Source organism: Scylla paramamosain, chromosome 22, assembly GCF_035594125.1.
Source record: "Scylla paramamosain isolate STU-SP2022 chromosome 22, ASM3559412v1, whole genome shotgun sequence".
Taxonomy (NCBI): Eukaryota; Metazoa; Arthropoda; class Malacostraca; order Decapoda; family Portunidae; genus Scylla; species Scylla paramamosain.
In genome coordinates this window covers 22,039,594-22,056,941 of record NC_087172.1, presented here as the reverse complement: position 1 = coordinate 22,056,941, position 17,348 = coordinate 22,039,594, and the positions used below count along the sequence as shown (strand labels likewise).

General features: G+C 43.1%; 1 protein-coding gene and 2 long non-coding RNA genes across 3 annotated transcripts; 1 reads left to right on the top strand and 2 right to left on the bottom strand.

Annotated features, from left to right (window-relative positions):
• Positions 1–587: 587 nt before the first annotated feature.
• On the bottom strand, positions 588–1,251 carry LOC135111877 (uncharacterized). The gene is made up of 2 exons (XR_010273941.1): positions 921–1,251; positions 588–752 (listed from the first exon to the last, which is right to left on the bottom strand). It is a non-coding gene; the product is annotated as an uncharacterized LOC135111877 (long non-coding RNA).
• Positions 1,252–1,742: 491 nt separating this feature from the next.
• On the bottom strand, positions 1,743–2,359 carry LOC135111876 (uncharacterized). The gene is made up of 2 exons (XR_010273940.1): positions 2,270–2,359; positions 1,743–1,904 (listed from the first exon to the last, which is right to left on the bottom strand). It is a non-coding gene; the product is annotated as an uncharacterized LOC135111876 (long non-coding RNA).
• Positions 2,360–7,177: 4,818 nt separating this feature from the next.
• LOC135111833 (uncharacterized) lies at positions 7,178–15,526 on the top strand. The gene is made up of 9 exons (XM_064025544.1): positions 7,178–7,184; positions 7,463–7,627; positions 8,259–8,440; positions 8,763–8,953; positions 12,852–12,939; positions 13,437–13,561; positions 13,726–13,913; positions 14,084–14,853; positions 15,139–15,526. Exons 1-9 carry the CDS (start codon positions 7,178–7,180, stop codon positions 15,502–15,504), a joined length of 2,082 nt encoding a protein of 693 aa, XP_063881614.1. The 3' UTR covers positions 15,505–15,526.
• The last annotated feature ends 1,822 nt before the right edge of the window (positions 15,527–17,348 follow it).

Sequence of the window (17,348 nt, the reverse complement as noted above, 5' to 3'; positions counted from 1 at the left end):
AATGTTAGGTTCTGAAGGTAAAATCTCGATTGATGAACATTTATCGCTCACTGTTCCTACCACCACCACTACTTCTACTACTGCTACCACTACTACTACTACTACTACTACTACTACTACTACTACTACTACTACTACTACTACTACTATTACTACAGTGACTTAACCCGATGCTAGGAAGGTTACGTGGAAGTTGAATAATCTCACACATGCACTTCTCCTCCTCCTCCTCCTCCTCCTCCTCCTACTGACCCCTTCACCCCCGCCCTCCCAATAACCACCACCACCAACACGTCCACATTACTCTTATAATTATGCATTCTCTCTCTCTCTCTCTCTCTCTCTCTCTCTCTCTCTCTCTCTCTCTCTCTCTCTCTGTAAGACGTCAGAATCGAGCATTTCTTTTCATTTTTTCATTTTTTTTTCTTTTGAGGAGCCGTCAATAAGTTTCTTTCCTTGTATTTTATTTTCTTTCTTTTCTTTTTTCTTTCTTTCTCTCTTTGTAAAAGCCTTTTCCATCTTCCTTCACGCATGCAAGTAAAGATAAATAAACAAAAAAACACTTATGATGTACTAAAACTCTAACAATGCTTACTGATCGTCTATTTGCTTGACAATTGCACTCCTGAGGAAAAGAAAGCAAAGGAACAAAGAAGAGTTAAGAAGTTAACTGCCGTCGTGGCGAGAGTTGTGGTACTGCTGTAGATCATTGGCACTCACTTCCTCCTTCAGCGCTGGTTGGCCTCGCAAACCTGGGTAGGCAAGAAGGAAAGGTGTGAGTGAGTGTGTCAGGCAGGTGTTGTGTGGTGGTGTGGTGGGGATGTGAGGTACTGTTGCGTGCATGTTACGTATTCCACCCTCACACACACACACACACACACACACACATTAGTAGTAGTAGTAGTAGTAGTAGCACTTACCCAGCTAGTTGTTCAGTAGTTTGCGGTTCATCTTGGTGTTCATGTTCCTAATTTTCTGGTTTTATTACTGGCCCATCGTTTGTTTCCAGAACTTTTCCATTCATGCCCATCCCAGTTTGCTCCACGCTGGTCATTTTAAGGTTCCTGGCAAACCTTTCTTGACTCGTGCCTTCTGGATGATGACCTGGGCATGCCTTCAGGTTATCGTCAGCCTGGAAGTCAGGCTCGTTGCAGCGCTTGGCTTCCAGCTCACAGTCGCTGTACAGCATGCCGTCAGCGCCACACAAGATAGTCGGTTTGACTTGCACACAGGTCTGCCGGCACTTTTTTTCTGGCAAAGCATGGTCTGTTATCAGTATGGTTTTGGAGTTACTGTTGAGATGAACTCTTACATACCGCAAAGTGAGTGAAGAAGTCATGTGAAGGAAAGATAGTGAATGAACGAATGAGTGAATGAAAAAGTGTGTTCAGGTGTTGTGTGTGGGCATGTGAAGTTGTAGTGTTGCATGCACATTACAACATAAGAACATATAAGAACATAAGGAAAGCTGCAGTAAGCCTTCAGGCCTGCACGTGCCACTCCCTGCGTGAAACCTGCCTACAGACCTACCTGCTTCAATATCCAATCCTCATCCATACATTTGTTTAACCTCCTTTTAGAATGTCCTGTTAACTCGACACTAACAGCCTGGTTACTGAGTCTATTCTATTCATTTACCTCTCCAATTTCTTCCCATCTCTATTTTTCACACACACACACACACACACACACACACACACACACACACACACACACACACAGACACACACACACACACACCCCTCTCAGCAGTTTCTTGCAGGCAGCTTCGTGAAGTTGAGTGAGTGTTGCATCGCTGCATTTCTGATAGTCCAATGCGCACAAGTTGTTGTGGATGTTGTTGTCAGAGCCACACACGCGCGTCTGCTTCTTCACAACAAAGCAGTGGCTGGAGCAACTTGCATCTGGTGAGGCGGGAGGGCAAGGTGTGAGCAGCCACGTACTGGAGGGCGAGTGATGTACTGTACGCTGCAAGTAATTATGATCATGGTGATGATGATGATGATGATGATGGTGGTGGTGGTGGTGGTGATGCTGGTGATGATGAATAAATAGATAAATGAAAGTGACCTCAGCATTTGTTACACACACACACGCACACACACACACACACACACACACACACACACACACACACACACACACACACACACACACGAATTTCAAGTGGTAGCAGTAATAGTAGTAGTAATAGTAGTAGTATAGTAGTAGTAGTAGTAGTAGTAGCAGTAGCAGTAGCAGTAGTAGTATTAGTAGTAGAGGTACATACCCTTTACACCGGACATCGCTGCCACCATCACCACCACCGCCGACAGCAGAATAAAGTGCCTTATGTTTTTCAGAAGTTACCAGTAGAATTAATTTAGATATCGCTTTGAAAAAAAAAAAAATGTCATGTCTACTCATTTTCTGTTATCCAGCTTCCTCTTTGATGTATATTGTACTGGCCCCGATGTTACTTCAGCATGTTACAGGCGAGAAGTATTATCCGTCATTGTCATCGTACTAATGAGTTTGGTGGTGGAAGGGAGGTAAGAAGAGAAGGAGGTGGAGGAAGGAAGAGGAGAGAGGAACTGAAGGAGGAGGTCTTGACTACCACTTTGGACCCTTTTTTGGGACTGGCATCCCAGTGGGCTTTTTTTTTTTTAATTGGATTTTTGTTTCACTTGGCCAGTGTCCCTCCTACATAAAATAAATAAATAAATAAATAAATAAATATAAATAAAAATACTAGTTATAAAGTAATTGAGGAGGAGGAACAGAAGGTGTCGGTGATTGTGGTGGTGAGAGAGAGAGAGAGAGAGAGAGAGAGAGAGAGAGAGAGAGAGAGAGAGAGAGAGAGAGAGAGAGAGAGAGAGAGAGAGAGAGAGAGAGAGAGAGAGAGAGAGAGAGAGAGTTATTAAGGTGGGAATGATGGGAAAGAGGGGAGGTGCAGGAGGAAGAAGTGGTGGTAGAAGGGAGGGGAGTTCTGGGGAGAGGAGGAGAGAGGGGATCGGAGGGGGTAATGGCAGACCTAACTAGTTGAAAAGTGATTCTCTCTGGATGAGGAAGTATCAGAAGGAAGGGAGGAGAAAGAAAGTGGCTGGTGATGATAGGGCGAGGGTGGATGGGCACAAATGAGATTTATGAAAATAAATAAATAAATAAAATGAAGTGTAAGGAGAAAAATATTCATATAAAAGGTCTCTAAGAACCACATATAACCAGATGCATCAAACAAAGTAACAAAATTACTAACATTGACTTAAAATGAAAAATAACATTCTATTTAATGCTACAAGAGAAATCTATAAAATAACAAAATGAGGTATGTCTGAGGTAAATATTTATATACAAGGTCCCTCTATCACCAACCTGCGGGACAAGAGAAAGGCCTTGCTTTAACTCACCTGGATTTCTTCTCCTCCCGAACTCTGGAGGTTATATAGTTCACCTCCAGTGGCCTTCACACAGTGGTATTCAGAGAAATGCAGCCACTCTTATTCATGACTTAGCCACCGTAGAGCCCTATCCTCTTGATTTCTCCCCGCTGCTTCACTCACTTCACTGGAATCAAAATACTCTCCCAGCCTTGTAGTACACCACCGATTATTGACTACCGGCTTTCCTCAGTCCTGAGCTTGCAAGCCATGTCGTGATGTAGATGTATTGCTTACCTTATTGACGGTAAAGAATAACTTAAGGGCGCTTCTCAGTATCGGCCTTCAGTATGTCATAACTATTTTTAAATAGGTAAATTTTACGGAAGCAGGTCAAGACGGCCCCTAACCACGACGGCCCTCCCCCACGGCCCCGTGTTTACCAGGACGGCCCCATTTTGTAGGACGATAATAATAATTTACACGTATTTATTACATTCTCCTGTACATGTCCAATCTTCTAGAGAGACGTAGAATACAATACAATGTGTGTGTGTGTGTGTGTGTGTGTGTGTGTGTGTGTGTGTGTGTGTGTGTGTGTGTGCGTGCCCATTCCATTCAGAGAGAGAGAGAGAGAGAGAGAGAGAGAGAGAGAGAGAGAGAGAGAGAGAGAGAGAGAGAGAGAGAGAGAGAGAGAGAGAGAGAGAGAGGCGAGGTCATGTCAAAAGCCGTTCTGTTGGTGGAATCATTATTTTTAAAGCCTCATCATGACGACACCAAGCCATCGCTCTGTTCGCCCTAAACAGCCCGCAGCTGCACTTTGTGTAGTTTGTGACAGGGTGGTCACTGGCCGTCACCATGCACTCCAGTGTGATAACTGTTCAAGGTAACTTATTTGTTGTTATTTCCTTTATATACTGTCACTAATGTTATATATATATATATATATATATATATATATATATATATATATATATATATATATATATATATATATATATATATATATATATATATATATATATATATATATATATATATATATATATATATATATATATATATATATATATATATATAGTGTACGAAATAAAACCACAACGTGCAAAGCTACTGTAATTCAAGATGGTGAAACCTTCACAGCTGGTCTCCACAATCACTGCCACCCCCGCTCAACCAGGAAAACAGAAGGCCATTAAGATCATTGCTGATATAAAGAATAAAGCAAGAGAAGATGTGTTTAGGTCAGCAGCAGCAATTGTGAAAGACGCAATATTGAAAGAAATAAAACCTGAAGACCCTGACGCCAGTGTACCAAAACCTGGATTACTTATTCGTCGGGCCAACCGACTTCGACAAGCAATGCGTCCCGAGGATCCAAAGGACCTTGAATTTGACATTTCAGAAAACTTTCTTCCACCTAACTTCCTCCAACGAGACATTTACGTTGATGAAGCCAGACATTTGCTATTCGCTATAACCCAGCAGCTACAAGTGCTTAAGAAGGCAAGAACATGGTACATGGATGCTACTTTTAAGATTGTTTCAAAGCCTTTTTACCAGCTGTTCTCCATCCATGCATTTGTGAGAGAAGACAAAAATACGAAACAGGTACCTTTGTTATTTGCTTTCATGTCACATAGACGCACCAAAGACTACAAAGCAGTCATGAACGCTGTTAAAGAACTGATACCAGAAAACAAACTCCAGAAGGCTGTAGCCGACTTTGAGCGGGCTATGTGGAAAGGCATACAAGCGATTTTCCCTCATATTCATGTGAGTGGATGCCTGTTCCACTGGGCACAGTGTATCTGGAGAAAGACACAGGATCTTGGACTCGCCGTTGCGTACAAAGAGAAGGGTTCCATACAGAGTTTCATACGCAAACTGTTTGCCCTGCCATATTTGCCACAAGAACACATACAAGCAGCATTTAGTAAACTGAACGATGCTGCACCACCTGCTGTGCAACCACTATGTCATTACATTAGCAAAACATGGATTGACAGCACTCTCTGGCCGCCAGCAGCTTGGAGTATCTATGGGAAGTCGGTGAGAACAAATAACGATGTCGAAGGGTGGCACAGACGGATTAACGAAAAAGGCCGGAACCATTCTCACCAACTCTACAAATTAGTCCCCCTGCTGCACCATGAGTCACAACTCGTAACCCTGCAACTTCGCCTGGTAAGAGAGGGGAAATTAAGAAGATACAAGAGGAAAAGAACAACAACTACAGAAGGGAAACTATTCAAGCTCTGGGAGAGTTATGAGACGGGTTAAATATCCACATCTTCTCTTCTTAGGAAATGTTCTAGGCTGCTTGGTGTGTAGGCCTAGGTGAATTGATTTTTAATGCAATAAAATGTGTAATTTTAGATCTTTTAAAAAATTATTACTTCCTATTGTATTTTACGTCTCTCTAGAAGATTGGACATGTACAGGAGCCCCGATTTATATTATTATATGTATGTATGTATGTGTGAGAATTGAGAATGTAATAAATACGTGTGAATTATTATTATCGTCCTACAAAATGGGGCCGTCCTGGTAAACAAAGGGCCGTCCTGGTAAACACGGGGCCGTGGGGGAGGGCCGTCGCGGAGGGCTGTCGTGGTTAGGGGCCGTCTTGACTAGAACTCAAATTTTACTAATGGCGGGTCCTTTTTAATTCTATTGCCGGGGTTTTAGGATAGGGGAAACCAAAATAGTCCAAAGTTGGGAAACTCAAAAGTTTAGAATATCACCGTTTTTGGGGAAAATCCCTAATCAATAGTCAACAAGTAGGGAATACCCGCCCCCGCTACGCAGTCCTAACCGATAAAGTTTTTCCTCCTCTATTCCCAACAAGGTTAGGGATCTAACCTAACTGGCGGGGCTTCGCCCCACCTGGACCTACCTTAAGGACACTAACCTAACCCAATCTAACCTATTTATGGGGATTCACCCCCTCCCGTTGGACCACCCCTTAAGGACACTAACCTAACTAAACAGTCTGGTCAGTCTTCATGTATATAGAAGACCTCACAGTTCTAGTATGTCTCAGGATTGGTCATACTTCTCTGAATAGACACATTGAATAATTCTGAAGTAATAGTAGAGTCTTCATCTGAGGTTGATTTCAGTTAGAATTAGGTTTAGGTCATTAAATTCACTGCTTATTTATTTATGTTGATCACAATTTGAAAAGGCATCATGCTTTGCACAGAAATTAACAGCCAATGCATGGAAATTAGTACCCTAAGGCTGCTTCCATAATATTCAACACATTTAGTGCATATGGCCATACACCTTTTTGTCCATGGTGTCCAGGCACTGAGGAGACTATACACCTCACAAATGCTCTTCCACTAGTCAATAATTAACTTCGGTGCCTCCTTCCATGCTCTTCCAGTTCTTGCAGGTGGCAGGCTTCCAGATGAAGATGATGACAAGATATTACAACATGGGAAGAAATATCTCCATGAGGCATCCTAGGCCTGTCATCAGAATGGTGTGCCATCCTTTCCATGACCATTAACAAAGAGGGAAACAAGACTAAAGGAAAGTAGAAGACAAAAGTGTACAGCAGGAAACACCAGGAATTATAGCAACAAAGGATCATCACCTGAATTGTCCTGGTGTGCCTCAACCTGTGTGTGTCTGCAGGGATGTGTGGTGCGGTGCAAGAGCTGAGGGATTACTGTGTGTACGTCATTGCAAGGAGTATTAATGGTTAGTGATGTTACATACTGTGCAAAATGTGTCTTAAGTGAACAGTTGTCAAGTCACTATCCTTGCCCTTAGGTATGATTTCATATCCTTTATATCAGAACAGAATGTATGGTGAAGTTCATAGGAAGCCTTGTATTTATCATAATGACAGGTTCTTGACATTGATGAAATGAGAAAAATTAATATGACTACTTTTTTGTAAAAGAAACTCGTTAATCTAATACAAATAACATGTGAGTATCTTCTCTTCATGGCTGTAATTCTTAAATATTTTGTTCTCTTATTGTTGTCCATGAAGAGGACAGAAGTGACTATTTGGATTCCCACAATAAAGCATCATAATAAAAAAAAACAATATTTCTTAACTAACTTGTTATTCACTTCCACAGAGCACATTCAGCTGAATGGTCTAACCCAGCGTGACCTGCAGGAGGTGTGTGCAGGGCTGAGTGTTGACCTGCCTCTGCCCATTGCCCTTAGCCTGCCCCTGGATAACCTGTACTGGCAGAGGAGAACCCAGGCACACTTCCCCCCACCTCATGTTTCCCTACAGAGTAAGTCAAGTAGTGGAAACCTTCTCGTGGGAAGACTGGTGGGATGTGATGTTTGATATGAGTATACAGTATGTGATATAATTTGAAAGTGTAGTAAGTAAGGGGTGTTGTAGTGATGAGGACAGGTAAAAAAAAATAAGGGGAGGAAGAGAACTACCTGAAGTTTAAGTAAGGAGTGTTGTAGTGGCTTGGACAGGTGAAAAAAATAATGGAAGGAGAAACTACTTGAGAGAGGTGAAGAAACAGGCCTAATTTGACTGAAAGTGCTGGTAAAGAATGTTGTATATTCCCTCAAACCAATGTATCCCACTTGTCTCACCTCAAACCAGGGCACAACCAGAACATAGTACATGGAATTACCGAGCAATTGACTTGGAAGCTCATATTAATCTTCAGGAGAAAGGTGCTGTGTAAGGAAATGAACCCAGGACCTGAGTATGAAAACCCAGCATGTTACCAAAGGAGCAATGGGTGTACCTATGTTCAGGTGGGGCTGTGGGGCTGCTGTGCTTGAGTCATTACAGCTGAAGTAGTTTTAGATAGAAAGAATGAGGGAAGTGGAAGTTATAAGTCAGGAAGAGGAGAAATATTGAGGAGAGACCAAGAAAAGGATGGATGTGTTTTGTTGCAGGTCGCTTAAATCTGAGAAAAGGAGGAAGAGGTGGAGGTGAGAGGGCACATACTCCAGCAGGCAAGGGAGGAGGGAGTGGAGGTACCAAAATGAGTTCTGCATCCATCCCTCGTTCTGGCAGTAGTAGCAGTGCTGTTGCTGCCTCTACACATATTCTCTCCCGCCCTCTGCCCCCAACCACAGTGAGTAATGTTACTGGTGTTGTGAATGCATGCCACACATTGAGGTGTTCACCACACATTAATGTACCATAGTCATAAGAACACAAGTTGTAAGAAGCTAGTAGACTTACATGTGATAGTTTCTGCATAACACCTACACATCCATGTTCATCCACCATCCTTATCCATAAATTCACCCAGTGTAGCTTTAAACTTCCTCATGAGTCTACTAACAGCTTGATAATGGAGTCTATTTTAGTCATATAACAAGAACCAATTTCCTATTTCACGAATCTGACTTTACCAAGCTTTGCACCTGTCACTCAGTCATAACATCTGGCAGGTGGTGGGCAGGCGAGATGCAGGTGGCAGGCAGTGGCGACAGGTGTATGTAGAGCGTTACCTTTCCTGTGTGATCTGTGCCACCCAGGACACAAAGGCTGGCTGGAGGCAACTGTCGGCCCTCCTGCAGGTGTGTGGGAGGGATGTGCACACCTTGCACCTGCCCTCCTTAGCATCCCCACCCCCCTCCAGGTACACATTCTGGGAGAAGCTTGATAATTAGACATGCCAGGGAGTGTCATGACAAAGGGAAGACCACTGACCATTACCTGAACTGGTCTTGGTGTGCCTCAGCCTGTGTGTGCTACTACTGATCATTCTTTTGCTCACTTTATAGGCAATAAATCACCTTTGTTGTTTTCTGGTAAATTATTTTTTTTTTTTTTATTTTTTTTTTTTTATGTAGGAAGGATACTGGCCAAGGGCAACAAAAATCTAATAAAAAAAATGCCCACTGAAATGCCAGTCCCTAAAAGGGTCAAAGCAGTGGTCAAAAATTGGTGGATAAGTGTCTTGAAACCTCCCTCTTGAAGGAATTCAAGTCATAGGAAGGTGGAAATACAGAAGCAGGCAAGGAGTTCCAGAGTTTACCAGAGAAAGGGATGAATGATTGAGAATACTGGTTAACTCTTGCGTTAGAGAGGTGGACAGAATAGGAGTGAGAGAAAGAAGAAAGTCTTGTGCAGCGAGGCCGCGGAAGGAGGGGAGGCATGCAGTTAGCAAGATCAGAAGAGCAGTTAGCATGAAAATAGCGGTAGAAGACAGCTAGAGATGCAACATTGCGGCGGTGAGAGAGAGGCTGAAGACAGTCAGTTAGAGGAGAGGAGTTGATGAGACGAAAAGCTTTTGATTCCACCCTGTCTAGAACAGCAGTATGAGTGGAACCCCCCCAGACATGTGAAGCATACTCCATACATGGACGGATAAGGCCCTTGTACAGAGTTAGCAGCTGCGGGGGTGAGAAAAACTGGCGGAGACGTCTCAGAACACCTAACTTCATGGAAGCTGTTTTAGCTAGAGATGAGATGTGAAGTTTCCAGTTCAGATTATAAGTAAAGGACAGACCGAGGATGTTCAGTGTAGAAGAGGGGGATAGTTGAGTGTCATTGAAGAAGAGGGGATAGTTGTCTGGAAGATTGTGTCGAGTTGATAGATGGAGGAATTGAGTTTTTGAGGCATTGAACAATACCAAGTTTGCTCTGCCCCAATCAGAAATTTTAGAAAGATCAGAAGTCAGGCGTTCTGTGGCTTCCCTGCGTGATATGTTTACCTCCTGAAGGGTTGGACGTCTATGAAAAGACGTGGAAAAGTGCAGGGTGGTATCATCAGCATAGGAGTGGATAGGACAAGAAGTTTGTTTTAGAAGATCATTAATGAATAATAAGAAGAGAGTGGGTGACAGGACAGAACCCTGAGGAACACCACTGTTAATAGATTTAGGAGAAGAACAGTGACCGTCTACCACAGCAGCAATAGAACGGTCAGAAAGGAAACTTGAGATGAAGTTACAGAGAGAAGGATAGAAACCGTAGGAGGGTAGTTTGGAAATCAAAGCTTTGTGCCAGACTCTATCAAAGGCTTTTGATATGTCCAAGGCAACAGCAAAAGTTTCACCAAAGTCTCTAAAAGAGGATGACCAAGACTCAGTAAGGAAAGCCAGAAGATCACCAGTCGAGCGGCCTTGACGGAACCCATACTGGCGATCAGATAGAAGGTTGTGAAGTGATAGATGTTTAAGAATCTTCCTGTTGAGGATAGATTCAAAAACTTTAGATAAGCAGGAAATTAAAGCAATAGGACGGTAGTTTGAGGGATTAGAGCGGTCACCCTTTTTAGGAACAGGTTGAATGTAGGCAAACTTCCAGCAAGAAGGAAAGGTAGATGTTGACAGACAGAGCTGAAAGAGTTTGACTAGGCAAGGTGCAAGCACGGAGGCACAGTTTCGGAGAACAATAGGAGGGACCCCATCAGGTCCATAAGCCTTCTGAGGGTTTAGGCCAGCGAGGGCATGGAAAACATCATTACGAAGAATTTTAATACGAGGCATGAAGTAGTCAGAGGGTGGAGGAGAGGGAGGAACAAGCCCAGAATCGTCCAAGGTAGAGTTTTTAGCAAAGGTTTGAGCAAAGAGTTCAGCTTTAGAAATAGATGTGATAGCAGTGGTGCCATCTGGTTGAAGTAGAGGAGGGAAAGAAGAAGAAGCAAAGTTATTGGAGATATTTTTGGCTAGATGCCAGAAATCACGAGGGGAGTTAGATCTTGAAAGGTTTTGACATTTTCTGTTAATGAAGGAGTTTTTGGCTAGTTGGAGAACAGACTTGGCATGGTTCCGGGCAGAAATATAAAGTGCATGAGATTCTGGTGAAGGAAGGCTTAAGTACCTTTTGTGGGCCACCTCTCTATCATGTATAGCACGAGAACAAGCTGTGTTAAACCAAGGTTTAGAAGGTTTAGGACGAGAAAAAGAGTGAGGAATGTACGCCTCCATGCCAGACACTATCACCTCTGTTATGCGCTCAGCACACAAAGACGGGTCTCTGACACGGAAGCAGTAGTCATTCCAAGGAAAATCAGCAAAATACCGCCTCAGGTCCCCCCAACTAGCAGAGGCAAAACGCCAGAGGCACCTTCGCTTAGGGGGATCCTGAGGAGGGATTGGAGTGATAGGACAAGATAAAGATATGAGATTGTGATCGGAGGAGCCCAACGGAGAAGAAAGGGTGACAGCATAAGCAGAAGGATTAGAGGTCAGGAAAAGGTCAAGAATGTTGGGCGTATCTCCAAGACGGTCAGGAATACGAGTAGGGTGTTGCACCAATTGCTCTAGGTCATGGAGGATAGCAAAGTTGTAGGCTAGTTCACCAGGATGGTCAGTGAAGGGAGAGGAAAGCCAAAGCTGGTGGTGAACATTGAAGTCTCCAAGAATGGAGATCTCTGCAAAAGGGAAGAGGGTCAGAATGTGCTCCACTTTGGAAGTTAAGTAGTCAAAGAATTTCTTATAGTCAGAGGAGTTAGGAGAGAGGTATACAGCACAGATAAATTTAGTATGAGAATGACTCTGTAGTCGTAGCCAGATGGTGGAAAACTCGGAAGATTCAAGAGCGTGGGCACGAGAGCAGGTTAAGTCATTGCGCACATAAACGCAGCATCCAGCTTTGGATCGAAAATGAGGATAGAGAAAGTAGGAGGGAACAGAAAAGGGGCTACTGTCAGTTGCCTCAGACACCTGAGTTTCAGTGAGGAAAAGAAGATGAGGTTTAGAAGAGGAGAGGTGGTGTTCTACAGATTGAAAATTAGATCTTAGACCGCGAATGTTGCAGAAGTTAATGAAGAAAAAGTTGAGGGGGGTGTCAAGACACTTAGGGTCGTCGACGGAAAGGCAGTCCGACCTGGGGACATTTATGGTCCCCTCCCCAGATGGGGACTCCGAGGCTGGTGTAGGAGTCGCCATGATTTTAAAATTTTTGGAGTGAAGGGTGTGTGTGTTATTAGGTGCTTGTAGTTTTGTGTGGAGGAAGAGAGTTGTCTTTAGAGGGCAGGCTGTGACTACCCCCTTGTGTTGTGAGACACAAAGGGAAACGTTCAGTGAGGTCACAGCTGGGTTTAATGATAAGTTCACAGCACCCCCTGAACAGTGCTTTAGACCTCACTGGGAGTAATTATCGTTTCGGCAGGTGTCTACTGCCAGACATAGATGATGATGTATATAAAGATTCATAATAGAGTACTGGTAGTAATGATGATGATGTAGTGGCTGGACAGTTGAGGCAGACCACATTCCACCCTGGTCTAATTGGCAACATATCAGACCAGCAGTGAAGGTCTGTCAACGCTTCAGTTACTAACAGCATCCTCTAATGACCAATTTATTACATTTTTAGATCAGTGGTTCAATGTTTTCATGATGGCCTAATGGTGGAAGGGAGGAGCATAACAAAAATAATAATATCAATAATAATAACAATACTAGTAATAATGATAACCATAATAATACCTAAATTTACTCATTCAACTACAGTATAAGCATCTTATAAATATGAAGCAAACCATCATGAATTAATCAGTTTCCTTCACCATCAACACCCACCAGAGGGAATGGGGAAGCAGTGGAGGTGGAGCCAGGCAACCTGAGTCACCTGGATCTGTTTGAGATCATCTCAGCCTTGCCAAACCTGCAGGTGAGATGCCTCCTTAACCCACCTTACCTCACCTTCCTTCATGCAGATATATGCCTTTCCCTCTCCTTGCTCCATGTACTTAATGACAAACACATCTCCCTTCCATCTTATCTCATTCCTCGTCGAAGCATGTTATCCAGCATTCTCCCACCTGCCCCTCTCTCCTCCCTAAGCCTATCACACTATTTTTCCCTCTTTCCTTTCTCTCACTTCTTCACTCTACCTTTACCTGCTCCCTGACCTTAACATACAATTTCTTCTTCCCTTCTGGTCTTTCTAATATTATAGTTAATGTAGAATAGTATATGTAGTTAATCAAACAGGCTAGTTGGTGCTAAAAAATCTGTCACTGATATCCTCTTGTATCCTTCACAAACATCCCCTTCCCTCCCTCCCTCCCTCCCTCCCTCCCAAATAATAACATGTAGTCTTTCCTTCTACGCTTTCTTCCTCCTCCCCTTCACTAACAATCCTCATCCCTCATGCCCAACCTTCAGGAGTTGAGTACAAGATATCAGAGCACACAGGAAGGGACAGAGCTGGTGTGGGGTGCTGTGGGGGCATCTGTTCTGGACCTGGCAGCCCTCACCCCAGCCCTCACCCCCACCGTCACCCACCTCAAGTAAGCATAGGAGCTGGGATGATGGGCTGATAATTAGCTGGTACTACAAGGTAAAGATGAGGATATGTATGTTTATGTGCATCTGTGTGTGAAAAGATTTTTAATAAGTTTTGTTGTGCCTTGAGAAAGAGAGAGAGAGAAAATCTCCTGTCTTATTCCTATAGGATCTATGAGAGCTGTATAGATGATACAAGAGCTGAGCGACTTCTGGCAGGCCTTAGAGGTCATCCTAACTTGACCTGCCTTGACCTGCGTCACAACCTGCTGACCTGTGCCTCAGCGCCTCACCTTGTTGATCTCCTGAACTCTTGCCCATCCTTACGAAGCCTTAACCTGCACCACAACAATATAGGTGTGTGTGTGTGTGTGTGTGTGTGTGTGTGTGTGTGTGTGTGTGTGTGTGTGTGTGTGTGTGTGTGATTCACCTGTGGTCATCTGCTGGTCACCCTACCAGCCGTTACCCTACGGAAAGAGCTCAGAGCTCATAATGACCGATCTTTGGGTAGGACTGAGACCACTTAGACACCACACACCAGGACAGCAAGGTCACAATCCCTCAGGTTACATCCCGTACCTACTTGTTGCTGGGTGAACAGAGGCTACACATTAAGAGGCTCGCCCATTTGCCTTGCTACTCCTGGGACTTGAACCCAGGCCTTCTTGGTTGCGAGCAGAGCATGCTAACCACTACACTATGTGGTGTGTCTACACTAGGGAGTGTGTGTGTGTGTGTGTGTGTGTGTGTGTGTGTGTGTGTGTGTGTGTGTGTGTGTGTGTGTGTGTGTGTGTGTGTGTGTGTGTGTGCATGCATAGAAACACATAATCCTTCTGAGTGTCTCATTTATCAAGTTTCGCACTCATGTATGTACATACATATCAATACAAAATACAATTACATAATCACACACAACAAAGTATGTATTGCCCACTCACTGCCTATTTACCCAACACCACTTTGCCTCCTTAATTTTATCACTCTTTCAGGCAGCACTGGTGGCTCAACTTTGGGAGAAGCCCTAGCCAGGAGACCCCTTCTACCCTTAGAAGCCCTTATGATGGACCTGAATCCTTTAGGGTCCAAGGGAGGGGCTGCCCTACTTCAGGGAGCAGCAGCCAGCAGCAGCAACAATGATGAGGAGGTGATGGACGGCAAAGGAGAGAAAGGGAGGAGAGGCCTGCGTGTGTTGTCTCTGGCAGGGTGCGGCTTGGGGGATGAGTGTTGGGATCCCTTAGTGGCAGCCCTCACCTCCTCCCTCAGATATGTGTGTCTGGCTGCTAATTCCTTCACACAGGTCAGTCAGTGATGATATTTTGTCTTGGCACATTACAACCACCCATGTCTTGATATGTCTTCGAGAGTGTGATTTAGTTTATTTTTAATGCCAGAGGTATTACTCTTGGTGCTTAGGACAACAGATTTTGTTTTTCCCTTATTGTTTCTTATCCTTTATTTAGTCTGCTATTCATGTTCATAAAATCTATGGATGTTTTTCTCATTGTATTCTATAGATCATATATATATTCATAACAGACAATGGCAAAATCTCACCTAGCATTCTTTACTTCCCCATGTATAGGAACCACCCAAAGAAGTCCTCTCCATTGTGAAAAGAAAAGGAAGAGGAGGAAAAGAAAACCACAAAAAAGGAGACAAGGAAAAAGAAGCAGAGAGAGAAGAACCACCTCACCTCCTCTTGACCAATCTTGAGGGCAGCACCTATCTGCTGGGGAGTGTGATGGGAGGCCACAGCCTGGCCCCTCCCCTCCTGCACCTTCGGGAGGCCCTCCAGTCACCCCTCACCCCAGCAGCTGCACGGGAAAACCTGTCACACCACCTTCCCCTCCATGGTGTGTGGTTGAGGGAAAAAGACTTTTTCCTAGAGGAGGAGTTGAGAGGGATGTGTCTGTTCAGCAAGGAGGCCAGGCAGGTAATGAAGGAATGAAAGGAAAAAGTGATGTGTGGTGCAGGGGAGGCACACACACCAATGTTGGTCATATATTTTATAAAGAAACCTACCCTTTCTTGGCCTTATGTTACCTCTCTCTCTCTCTCTCTCTCTCTCTCTCTCTCTCTCTTTAAGCAGGTATATCGTTAAAGCAATACTTGGGAGTCCAGAAATACATAAAATCAATTTTATATTATTGTTGCACTTTGTTTTCAATTTCACTCCTAACATTGCTAGATCTAAATTTTTGGATATCTTAAATTTGACAACTATCTCTCTTACATCATATTTACACTAATTTTTATCAAATCTCATCTCAGGAATTATACATTTCCCCATATCTGACCATCTATCCACTTTCTTAAAAATTTATATCGCATCAGCAAACATGAATAAAATAAAATTGAATTTAGCGCCTGAACATAAGTAACTTTCCCTCCCTCCCAACATAGGCTAAACGCCAGAGCCTGGAAGTCTCTGGCCAGGATGTTAATTATAATTCTAATGCATTTCAAAATAAAATTAAGAAAATAACACGGAGACTGGTTCACGCAATACCCCAAGAAGCTAATTGTACAACATAAAGAGAGCGGTGAAGTGTTTCCTAGGAGTCAGAACATATACAGGTCCGGAGCTGTGCCTCGTGAAAGCCGGAATCTCACCCATGCAAGAGTAGTTACGAGGAAGAGACCCAATTTTATAGAATCCAAACTGTATCAAATGATGAAGACGAGACTTTACACCTGGTATATGAAATGTGAAGAAGAGCGAATACCCCAGGCTATATATTCCTTTCACAGTCCCTGCAACGTGATTATAATATTGATCCACTACACGAAACCATTAGGACCACTTGGGCAAAGCCTCTACTAAAGCTTTGAGGGAATGTGCCCTATTGTTGTGTGTGTGTGTGTGTGTGTGTGTGTGTGTGTGAGGCAAAAAAGACAGAGCTGCTGGTTGGATGGGTGATTACTCTTAGGTCATAGTTAAACGTCACATCGACGTCACGAAAGGATAAGTGGGAGGGATATTTATCATGACACCGGTGCCTGTATATTTTAGCTAAGTTTACTCTAAATTTACTCATATGATTGCCTTCATTATCCACATATAACACCAAAGCATATTTTTGCCAAATAGGTCGGTATCTCAAACACTCAATGACAAATTAGCATCCTTGTCCGATGCTGTTAAAATTTTATTTGCGAAAAATTACACAACACGACACCTCAAACCTTTAGTAGTTGGTCCCTTAATTATTATTTTTTTTTGTTATTTTATTTGGAAATTATTAATTCCAAAATTAATGGTCTAATATTTTTACCATAATTTTCCTATTTTATATTATGTGTTGTTAAATTAATACATGATATCTATAAGAAAAAAAAATAATAATAGTAATAGGCTCGTGGTGCCGCTCCTCAGCTGTGGCAGACTGAGCTGTAAGCCGCCCGTGGTAAATTTGAAGGTAAATAGTCTGGGACAAGTACTCGTAGCATTGTCACGTAAACTGTCAGTATGCACACATGGCATGTGAGCACCCTTCCCGGTGTGTGGAGGCAGGTGTGAGGGTATCAGAAAGCAGACAGGTACCAGACTTTGAGATAAATGCTGTAGGTGAAACTCGTCAGGTGACTTGTAGACGTGACCACACGTCGACTATTATAGGTAGTCGCAAGAGGTAAACTAACCGTGCCTTTCATAGGTTATATATATATATATATATATATATATATATATATATATATATATATATATATATATATATATATATATATATATATATATATTGACTTCTGATCTTTCTAAAATTTCTGATAGGGGCAGAGCAAACTTGGTAT